The sequence below is a fragment of the Vigna unguiculata genome, chromosome 1, assembly GCF_004118075.2.
Source record: "Vigna unguiculata cultivar IT97K-499-35 chromosome 1, ASM411807v1, whole genome shotgun sequence".
In the NCBI taxonomy this organism is placed as follows: domain Eukaryota; kingdom Viridiplantae; phylum Streptophyta; class Magnoliopsida; order Fabales; family Fabaceae; genus Vigna; species Vigna unguiculata.
In genome coordinates this window covers 3,043,739-3,056,044 of record NC_040279.1, presented here as the reverse complement: position 1 = coordinate 3,056,044, position 12,306 = coordinate 3,043,739, and the positions used below count along the sequence as shown (strand labels likewise).

At 33.5% G+C, this 12,306-nt stretch overlaps 1 protein-coding gene across 1 annotated transcript; it reads right to left on the bottom strand.

Moving 5' to 3' along the window:
- Positions 1–204: 204 nt before the first annotated feature.
- LOC114193564 (tRNA-dihydrouridine(20/20a) synthase-like) lies at positions 205–9,922 on the bottom strand. Its single transcript, XM_028083419.1, has 13 exons — positions 9,770–9,922; positions 9,344–9,404; positions 9,133–9,259; positions 8,529–8,656; positions 8,369–8,438; positions 8,167–8,269; positions 5,933–6,050; positions 5,772–5,853; positions 2,797–2,858; positions 1,632–1,704; positions 1,441–1,521; positions 1,071–1,151; positions 205–614 (listed from the first exon to the last, which is right to left on the bottom strand). The coding sequence occupies exons 2-13, from the start codon at positions 9,376–9,378 to the stop codon at positions 459–461; spliced, it is 1,116 nt and encodes a 371-aa protein (XP_027939220.1). The 5' UTR covers positions 9,379–9,404; positions 9,770–9,922; the 3' UTR covers positions 205–458.
- Positions 9,923–12,306: the final 2,384 nt, after the last annotated feature.

Below are 12,306 nucleotides of genomic sequence, written 5' to 3'. Positions count from 1 at the left end.
AAAAATAAAGAACTAAATTAAACAAAAATTTCAAAGAAAGACTAATGTCAAGTTTTATTTATAATTAAAGAACTAAAATCATATTTAATCGTTTTAAATATTATAATAACACATGTAGAAATTACGGATTGTAGGTTGAAAAAGCCAACGACAAACGTTATTGAGGATGCTACATGAAATGCTTGCTAATAAGGATCAGAAAAATGAGAGTTGCAAAACATTTCCAAGTCCCTTTTTTTCTCAAATAATGCCATGTTGGTCTAATCTTGTAACATGGGCAATAAGAACTACCCAAAATTCATCTAAAGTGATGCTAACACAACACATATTTGATCAAAATCATTAATAAAAAAATCAAATCACAGAGAATTGCAGTCCCCTAATTTTCACTACAAGTTTTTTCATCCAATGGGTTACATGTGAGTCAGTTGCCTATAATAAATATCAGATGGATGCATTTATATGACATTTTCTTCTCTTGTGTATGGTGGAGGTAGCAAGTTGTGTATGTCAGCAAAGAGATCTCCACGGCCATATTGTGGTTCCGCAACAGGTGAATCCAAGACCGAGTCAGGAATTGCTACCAGGGTTTCTTCAAAAAATTGTTTAATTGTCTGCATAGTTAAAAGATCAGTTAGTTTTTGAAGGAATGCAACAACAACTGAAGTATAAAATGACAGTTACTGTACACAAAGAAGGAGAGAGATGATTTAACACTATGCAACAAGATACTGGTGAGATCACAGAAAAGTACCTTGTATACAAAAGAGAAATCTATGTTACTAAGCTTGGCTTATTGGTAATAAAGTTGAAAGGGAGGGTGAGAAAGGTTGTTGACTTCCTAAATTATAGGTGTTTAAGTTTCTTTTATAAGATAATTAACACATAACAGCATCTTTTCCTTCCATGACCGGAAAGCAGGGAAAATAAAAGTGAATTAAGAAGAATCTGTAAGATTTGCTTAATGATTGAAGTTTCATTGTCCTGGACATTGACAACTTCATCTAAATAGAAAGTGAAATATTGTCTAAGCATTCAAATAATAGGAGGTTTTTCATAGTAAATTATACCGTGCAAGTTTGGACTGCAGAATCTGCTTTGCGCTTCCAAAGTCCATTCCCAGGCTCAGAATGGAAAAAACCAAGTAAAGGCTGCAGCAAACATGACATTCATACGGTAACAGCAAATTATAAGTAGACGTAAAAAATATAATATTATAGATATATAAACAACTTGCTTCATGCAAATGAATGGGAGGAGGAACAAAGGGTTAAGGAAAAAAAAATCCTCCAGTGCATATAACTATAGTTAAAGCCATGTGTATATATAAAAGAATATGGTTTTATCATATGTTAAATGAGTTTATATAATACTATAGAGAAACTCTCCTTGATATTAGAAATTTTGCAATCAACGAATGGGTTATTTGTCTGTTACCACCTTTACAATGTCTCGCACAGTTGGGCCGAGTCCATATTGTCCTAATACTGAGTCCCCATATACTTGATATTTCTCAAGAACCTTTATGAAATAAGAAAAAGAATGAAAATAAAAATTAGTATGCTCAAATTGTGCCATGTTAGTAAAATATCAGAATAATCCATTCTAATTCAAAATTTCAGTGACTGGACCTGACGACGTGTAAGATCACTACTTGGTGCACCATAAATTGCAGCATCAACATGTCCCAAAATATGCCAAGGGCTGTTGAAATTATTAACAATGGTTATTCAAGCAACAAAGTATCCATTTATAAAAGCCGCTTTAAGAAAGTTCAAACAACAGAAAAAACATAATTAGAGAAATAATTATTTCTACGCATCAACCTAATCTAGAAATTAGGATAAGTGGTTCTTTACATGATAACAGAACTACACAACTCCTCAAAAGATATTCATACTTCATTAGAATTAAATCTCCATTGATAACAATGGGGCTTGAATCAGTCAGTAACAAATAACAGTAATTTTTCTGGTTACACAATTGTTGTTAGTCTGACAGATGGATTTGTCAATTAGCAGATTAGTTGATCGGTTAGCTATATAATATCCTTTGCTTTGCGGAATTCTGTAATAATTGTTATATACTTTCTCCAAGAGTCCAGATTCTCTACTAGTTTTTTTTTGTGCTGCTTTCTGCTGAACATTAAAAATACATTGTATTGATATTTTAAATATATTTTTAATATATTTTAAAACGTCAAAATTAGTGATAATCAGTGTATTATGAATGCACAGTAAAGGAACAGCACAAAAAAACCCAGCAGAGAATATACTTTCTCCACCAGTTTTCCTACTTCCCACCGCTCCCTTCATTAAGTCCTGCTAAGCACTAAACGCACTACTTCACCTTCACCATTAACAGAAACCCACACATATAGGTACTCACAGATGTGTGTGCACAAAATGTATTCTCCTTCATACCCTAAAGGTGTTTTTATACATAACTAACCATTTGTTACGTTACAACGGCATCCCTATACAAATGTCTCGTTCATCTACAAGGACTTGACCACAAGTCCACTGATCCGGATATTCAACAAAATTTCCTCTTTTTCGTTCTACTAATTGCATGTTTTCTGAACATGTACCTATCAGTTGGGAATTCCATCTAGCAACAGTACAATTGCATTAACTTCAATGCAAATTTGTAAAACAAACAGTCACGTGCCTTCGTTCATCGGGGGAATAAAACCTCCAGTCAGACAAAAATAAAAGACTCCTGATGTTTGAAAGCATTTGAAACTTCACACATGCAAAAGGGGCAATAGATGAATACTTTGTATTTGACACTTACTTATGGTATGCAGCACGTCCAACCATAACACCATGGGCCCCGGCCTTTAGAGCTCCGTCGGCCTACAGTTGAATTTCACGAACAGAAGCATGAGAATAATAAACACCTTATGATTAGAACACCAATTTCAAAGCTACAAAAAGCCTAAAGATTCATTACATTCATGAGTACACTTAACCATCAAAAAACTGGGAAGGAGGAAAGAAATTATTTGGCATCTTAAACATCAGATACATCAAAACTATAAAATCCAGTTACAAGAATTTTAGCACAAAAAAAAAAAAAAACATACCAAACCCATAAGAATCCAAATGATAGCTTGAACAATATAATAATGACTTTTGTACATGGAATTCTATATTGACTTTAAAGAGACTGGAATGATCTCAAATGGCCTTATACTAATAGCAGCAGAGCCACAAGTAAAATTCACGAAGGTATAGCACTGAATTTATACAAGATAGTGACCATTATAAAGCAACATCAAAGCAAAAAGGAATATAATTAATTATGCATATACTATATGCATCAAGAATTTTTTTTTGTGATCATAAAGTACCTATCAGACCCAAAGGCAAGTTTTACCATAACGTTATACATATGACTATACTATATGTTACTGATTGTTGAACTTTAAAAGGACAACATGAAAGAAAGATGGGTGTAGTAAAAATGAGCATGTTCAGATGGATATAAGTCTCACAAGAAAGAATATATGAAATGTTTGGATTCTGTTGCCGTAGCACCAACTAAGGAAAAGATGACAGAAACAATTAAAGTTATTTGAGCATGCATAAAGATCACATGAGGCACTTGACGTACATCCAGACATGGGTTACAGTGTGCAATAAAGATGCATCAAGGGCTGACATAAGAAAAATCAAGGAGACCCAGTCAGACCATGGGCCAGTTGAACAGTGACAGTGACGAAGTTCCCCATTAAAAAATGGTGATGGCATTAAATTGAAAAGGTCCTCAAGCAAATCCTTAATCATTTCTCGTGATCGCTCTCAAGCAACTTTCTCATCCTCACAAAGCCTTAATCCAAGCTTCTATTCGTCAATATCCAACACAAGCTTGTGATTGTCTGCTCTAGGATTACTAACAATGTTATTGATACCAGATAATGGAAAATTTTCGGGACCCAAAATTCTTGTATGAAAATATACCAGAAGCCTTAACAGTTTATGGCGGAAGCATCACAGACAAGAAAAAAAAAATAATATATATATATATATATATATATATAATTTTATAAAAGCCAAAGAAATAATTGTAATGCAAAAATAATGAAAGATAATCATAATTAATAATAATATCATGTCTAGAAATTCAAATGACGACAAAATCAAATTGAAAACCAGAAATTACAAGTTCAAAACTTTAAATAACAACAAAACATAGTGAAGGAGGGTGCTAGTTCAATGTGGGTAGGGTTGACTTGCAGTCAGCAGCAGCAACAGAGACAGAGGCAATGGAGGCAGAGGTGACGATTGTAGCGTCAGCGGCAATAGCAGTGGCGCAACAGGAAAAATAGCAGGATTGCACGACATTCAAGGAAGTTGCCAATTCAACAAGGGTAGGGTTGTCTAGTTCAATATTCCGTTGTAATGTTTGGTTTAGGTCAGGTTGTTCGGTCCAACTCATTTTTTTGAAAGAAATAAAATACTATGGTCAACCCCTACAACAAATATTCATTGATTGTCTAATAACTCATGATACAATAGACTCAACAAACGGATACCACCTTGGAAAGTGTAGGCTTGGACTTAACTCAACCTCAAAATCGAATTGCAAGATAAGGTTTATACCTACTTATATATTATAATTTGGTCATATTTCTAGTCAATATTGGATCTCCAACATAAATTAATTTGTTCTAGTGTACTATCATAGTACAGTGATTGATTCATTTATATAAAATATAAAATGATCCAGAGTTTTCTCAATTTTTATAACAAGCAACACAATGGGAAAAGAAGTTAATAATTGTTAAAACACTGTAATAAGTCTAGTTTATTTAAGTACATAATGTATGATGAGTGCCTGAATGGGGGATAAAGAAAAAGGGCAAAGAAGCATCATTCTAAAGAGGATAACTATAAGCATGACAAGAGAAGATGTTCTTGCTCACAAAAATAATTTTGTAGCTTCTTTATTTTGGGAATTTCTTAGACTCCAATTGTACAATTTATCCTTTTATTTTTATTTCAAAAAGTAGGTGCAAATAGAAATTTTAACTTAGCCTTTATTAGGCCATATCCAGCTCAAAAGGAGCTACTGGATGCAGCCAAAGGAATGCAAGGAAGCAAGAAGCATGTGGCAACCACCTCAAGCCCATCATAGGCCCATGTGAAGTTTGGCCAAAGACTAGACATGGTAAGGTCAAGGACATTCAAACAGGGAAAGTGACGCAAGTGTGGAGAATGAGACACAATCATGGAGATGACCTTGACCCTTCATCTAGATCTAGGAATTTAATTTCTGAAATTTCCCTCTCTTTTCTCTTTATAATTTTCGGCCAAGCTTATCTTAATTGTCTATATAGCCAGCCACTCCCTCTCTTTGTAAATAACTTTTGAATCACAAATGAAATTTGTCAGTTTGAGACACTTAAGAGAATGATCTTCTACCTTGGAGTCTTATCTTGACTTTTAGAAGTCAAGTGATGATTTTTCCCTAGCGCTTATCTTGAAGATGGAGATGCTTCTTCAATGGGTTTATATAGCAAGAATGCACAATACTGGTGACGTGTTTTCACATATCAAATACATGCCCAACAATATGTGTGTGCAGTTGCTATGTCCTTTAAGTTTTAGAAATTTGTGCACAATGTCAATGCCCATGCATCATAATTGTGAACGTTAAATACAGGGATTATTTTGGATGATAATATATAATATATAGCAGAAAATTTCTCTATAATGAATACCAACTCCCATTGAAATAGAATGAACAATTAGATAACAACTCACCTCATCAATACTAGTAATACCCCCATTGATTGTAAATGTTAAGTCAGGGAAGTCTCGTAAGAGGCCATAAAAGTATTCATATCTGCACTAAAAAGTGTGTATCATCTCCAATCCTATATTAAATGACTATAAAAATCAAATCTCAGTACTCTGGCACATACTTCAGGGGAGGAATACTCCGATTTTCAGCTGGGGTAAGGCCCTTAAGCAGTGCCTTCCTTGAGTGGATTATGAAATGCTTAGCAGGTGATAGAGAAGAAACCTTGTAAATGAAATCACCTGAGAGACAACAAAAGTGAAGGTTAATATGTAACCGCAACAACAAATGCACAATTATTTTAAAGATATCATGACCTAACATCAAAGTATTGCTTCTAATCACGTAGCAATCCCTTTGAGGACAATTGTTTCACAAAATGTAACCATCTTACTGACCAGCAATCAAACTCAAAACACAATAAAAAAAGTATAACAACCATTCAACCCTCAGATTCTAATAGGGGCTTCCTTGTTATAAAAATAGTAAAAGCATAAAGCACTATGACTCTTAAGAAAGAGGATTTAACATATAACTCAACCTCACAAAACCAGTTTGTGAGGTGAGGTTTGTAGGGACGGATTCAGTGAATTTTTCCCTAGTAAAGTTACGTAAGTTTGCTCAATTTTCATGTGTTGAATGACCAACTTCAATTTTCCAAAATATATATATATATATATATATATATATATATATATATATATATATAAAAAAGAAACCAGTTAAAAATTGCACAAAGTTACGTGACTTTTCCCAGGACTTTTCCCTGGAAAAAGTTATTGAATCTGTCCCTTTTGCACCCACTTATATACTGTAATTTGGCCTTATCTCTAATTGATGTGGGCTCTTCAACATACCCCTTCACACTGAGGACTAGAGATCTCAAGCTTGAGACTAAGAGGGAACCCTTAATAGCAGGTGACACAAGCTTGAGACTAAGAGGGAACCCTTAATAACAGGTGACACGAAACTAACACAAAGCTAGGTTTGATACCATCTTAAGAAAGTTGAATTTAAGCCTAATTCAATCTCACAAAACTAGTTTGTAAAGTAAGGTTTGCGCCTACTTATATACTATAGTAAACTATAATTTGGTCTTATCTCTAGTCGATTTGAACTCTTCAACAATGCAAAATCTTAACTTCTCTCGGGTAAATAGATTTGGAAGTAAAACACTTGAACCAAAGTCTTTTGTATCATCTTGATGGATGCATATAACAAATTTGACAAGGAAACTAAACTAACATTTGGCAGATGCAAAGTGGTAAGAGGAGTTAATGGAGGGAATGGATGAGGAACAATATTAGGAGATGTGTCAAAATTGGATCCAAGGATTGCTGCGAGAAAAGATTTTTGGAGGAAGCTCAACATTACCAATTTACTGAAGAGGACACCTGTAGTGGGTCAACAGAGTAAAGTGTTATTTCAAGCTTAAAGGGAAGTTTGATGGGGAAAGATTACCGGTGGCAATGGTAGAAATGAATGGTCAAGCATTTTTGTTTCCAATGGTGGGAACTGGACAGAATTTCAAAAAGTTAGCATATGGAGATTCCAACTCTCAAATATGTACATCAAGAATTTGCAGACGTTGGGGTTAAGGGATATTCTATCAAGAACTACTGAGGGCAATTTGATAACTACACAATCTTTTTACCAAACACAGAACCAAAGTACATTGGATAGTTTTCTTCAATGGGAAGAACTCCAAACCAAACGGAAGTTTATAAGTTGTACCCCTATAGAATATTTAACTTAGAGAATGGATTGATTGTGCTCACTAACTAAATCAATAAGAATCACCAAGCATTAAACAAAAGGGATTGCTCAGAAAAGTGATGGTGGGGTAACATAAAGGAGCTACCTATCCATCTTCCTAAACGTTTGTATATGGAGATGGGTGTAGCCTACCTGTGCAGACTAACCAACCAATGGAAGGCAGATTGATGAAAACGACTAGCTCAATGTCACTTTTAGAACCAAAGGAGGGTGATTCAAAATCCTTTCCTGTGCAGAATTACAAGAGAAAATCGAAGACCATTTTAAGGTATGATGAGAAATAAAATCCAGATCAGATATGCATAAAAAAGCAAAGAAGATGCTGGGCGACTACAAGATCATGGCAGAAGGAGAACTTTTCCTAAATTTCACTCAAAGGTTGGATGTGATTCCTGTCAGTGATTCCTAATGGTGATGGTGGGCCATTTGAAGATACCACTACAAGCCCTATGGCCAAGGCTTGTGGTGTGCCATGATCTTTAAATCCTGCAAGCTTCCTCCACAGGTATGAACAAAATACAAAAGAATTTTTCATCTTTTAGATGTGAATGGACAAAGAATGTTGTTAAAAAAGGACCTTACACAATTCATTGTAGGAATCATGATCATCCACGCCAATTCGACATTTAACTGTAACAGGTACATTTGTATTGGCAAAAATCAATGAAATAGCCTCTGCAACAAACTTTCCTTGTAAACATTAGAGTTCCACATCAGTGCATATAGATTAAGAAAGTCTACATATTCAATCTGCTTTCACATCAAGTATGGATGATGTTCTAACCTTTGGATCAAGCATAAGACGTGCACCAAAGCATCCACGTCCAGCTACTCTAGGACTTGGGCATCCACAGCTGGTATAAGTCAAAAGTAAAAAACGGATCTACCAAATTGTAAATAAAAATAAAACATTATGAATTAAGCTGATAAGAAAATAAACAAACTTGAAGTTTATCTCATCATAGCAATACGCATTTGCCAGTTCAGTTGCTTTTGCCAAATTATCTAAATTACTTCCACCAATTTGAAGCACAATAGGATGTTGATCTGGAGAATATGCCAAGAATCTGTCCTGAGCAAAATTGACAAGAAGAATCAATAGTTGGGTTAGAAATATAAAGCTATAGTCTCTACTTATAAGTTTAAAGTTTTAGGAGACTCCAGTATATGATATGACTAAACTATGCATAATCCAAACTTCAAGCCAAAAGGATTCTTCCATGAAAAGTGTGTTAGATCTCTGATGACATAAATAGATGAGATTGACTACAACTGAACCAGAATATATCCACATAATACTGTGCATAATCACTGATGTTCGTGACTGACATCAGCATGATATCAATACAATGATAGGTATATACAATACACAAAAAGTAAAACCCTCTTCACTCCCTCCATACAACTTAGTTACTGTAGCATGAGCTGTAAGCTTACTAACAATAAATAACACTCTATCTAGCTTAAGGTTTTAGCAGAACCGGTCCTTGACAAATTGCAACCATGACCCTTTTCTTTCAACAAGAAGAAATATGTTTACAAGCTTACCAGATTTCCCTTTTGATAAACAATTGTTTCAGCAGCAAGCATCTCCGTGTAGAGCCAAGTGTGCTTTGACAAGAGACGTGCAAGAGTCCTATAGTGATGATCTGTCCAGTCCATCATTGGGGCCACACTGAAAATCCAAACGAACAACAAAATCAGATTGATGAAATATCACTATGGCATATGCAGAAAGCAGAGATACACAGCTACCCACCTGAACAAAGGAGGAAAATAGTCGTTTGCAACCATCACAGCTGTTTCAAGTGATTCTTCCCCTGACAAAATGCAGAAAACAACCCGAATCGGCACAAGTTCCTCTATGATTTACCCCACAATGAGATAATAACTTATGTGTGACTAAATATTACAACTTACATCAAAAAAATAAAAATGGTAGTTTTTACTCAATGATATTATCACCCGTAACAATAAAAACTTCGGTCAAAAAACTTTCTTTTTTTTTAAATCATGGAACAGAACAAAATTTCTACTAAAAAAAATAATTAAAAATAAAATGCTCCGAACAAACTATTATGGTAACAACTCTGAATCAAGCCAAAGCGCTTTCGGACCAAAAGAATGGTTTTCTTTTGAATGTGAAATAGAAGGGTTTTAAGAGAAGCAAATAAGGGTTTATTACCTGTGGAATAAGAACGAAAAGTGGTGGAAGCGACTGGTCGCAGAATTCGGAGACAAATTAGTCTCTATTCTCCGAAACTATTGAAAATCGGAAAGCTCCTATGCTGTGCCCCCACTTAGCCCCTTCATGCTCGGAGGTTTTTATACACACATAGTTGGGTTAATGTTCGCAAGTTTTAATGATACTTATTTGTTGTTTTTTTATTTAATTAGTTTAATGTTTAAAATTAATTGAGGTTATAGTTTATTTTGAAACTGTTTTCCGTGATTTATTAATTCTGTTTTGAGAATCTTTTGTTAAAACTTATTTCGAAACCTTTCAAAAACCAAAGATGTTTGGAAAACTTAATAAAATATTTTTTTTAATAAATTACACTAAAAATATAGCAATATAAAAACAATTAATATATTAAAGTTATCCCGATCAAGAAATAATAAAAAGAATCTAAAATATATAATTAGGAATAATTGTTTCATATTTTGGAATAAATATGTTAATATAATTCAAAATTTATCTATAATTATAATATTTTTTATGATTTTATGTACCAAACATTTTATAATTTCATTATAAACTTTAGTGACACTAATTAATTTTATTCTAATAATTATTTTTTAGTTATAAAAAAAAAGGGTAAAAAAAATATGTGTTTATTCTTACTACTTAAGTTTAATTCAGATTTAATCTCTTCCAAAATTTAATTATTTTTAATTAAGTTTCTATTCAATTGAGTTGGCCAACAAATTTATATTAAACTCTTCATAACCAATACTTAACAAATTATATATTTTTTAATTAAATACATATTGCTTGGTTTGGTTTTATTTATTTATCATGTGATATGACTATTTATTGCTATTAAGTGTATGTGTGATGTTTTTAAGTTTTTTATGATGTCCATAATAGCATGACAGATGATTGGAATCAAAACAATACATAAATATATATATATATATATATATATATATATATATATATATATGTGTGTGTGTGTGTGTGTGTGTGTGGGTGGCTGTGTGTGGGTGTGTGGGTGTGTGGGTGTGTGTGTGTGTGTGTGTGTGGGTGGGTGGGTGGGTGTGTGTGTGTGTGTGGGTGGCTGTGTGTGGGTGTGTGCGTGTGTGTGTGTGTGTGTGTGCGTGTGTGTGTGTGTGTGATAATCTGAAAATATTAATTTGTCTTGATAGTCGACTAAGCTACTAATCTAGTTAACTAGGTTAGTTTTGGAACTTGGATTTGAGCCCTGTCATAATGTAGTCAACTAGCCAACTAATCTAGTCGACTAAGCTCGTCCTGATAGATAAGATTAAAAGAGATCCTGCACCTTCTGCAAAGAGAATTATTCAACCCAAAGAAAGAAAGAAAGGTGTGAAATAGGTTCTTGGAGCAATTTTGGAAGATCCTCTTGAGAATTTCATCAAGACACATCAAAGTTGGCTTGGCAAGATGAAGAAAATTCAGACTTGGAAAAGGTGTACTCAATCTAATCTTTAGGTTGTGTTCTTGTGTTCTAGTACAATTTGAAACTCTTTGTTTTGTTGTTTTCTATTTAAAGTAAGCGTGTGTGATAGCCTTGCTCTTTTGTTGGTTGAAGCAAGTGTGTGGTAGCCTTGCTTGTGTGTTCTTTTTGTCTTAGAGTTTAGATTTACCAAGTGTATATGTAAATCTTGTAATTATTGAGATATAGTAAAAATCTCTAGTTATGGTTTGCTAGGAGAAACTGGATGTAGATTCTAAAGAATCGAATCAGTATAAATTTCTTGTGTGTTAAATCTCTTCTTCTCTTTATTCTTAACATGGTATAAATGCTCCAAACATTAAGCATTCAATTACACTATTTCAATTGATTCAACAAGCAAAGGTTCTATCAAAACAGTTTCGAAATTGCTAAACCTGGGTAAAATTTGTTAAAACCAATTCACCCCCTCTTGGTTGTGAAATATTGGTACATCAAAACTAACAGTATTATCTTGTTATCTCATCTTATCCATAATTACGAGTTAAGAAATGTGAGATTTTAGGATTAATATAAAAATTATATATAGTTAATGAAAAGCGATGAGTGACTTGATTTCTTGATGATCCTTGTATAATCTCCATTTAACCTGAGTAAAGTTCATGCTATCCATCTAGAATTAGATTGTTATAGTGCAGACAATCTCTAAATAACATATCTACAACAATAGAATAACTCCTCAACACAACTCATATCCATATCCATCTAGAATTAGATTATTATATTGCAAACAATCTCTAAATAACATATCTACAAAACTAGAATAACTCCTTAACATAATTCATATCCATATCCCTCAAACTAATGTTAGGAAAATGCTCATATATCTATCTACAAATGTTATATGAAAGTATTGGCATGGTTTTAATGCATATACAATTGTATAATATGGAAAAAATTGGCAAATAAAACAAGTTGATCACTTGCAAAGCTACTATAAACGAGTCAATGCAACTACTCCTCAAGAATATCCTTTGCATATCTTGAGGTCGCAAAACATGTCTCTTATGCAACACAAATTTGT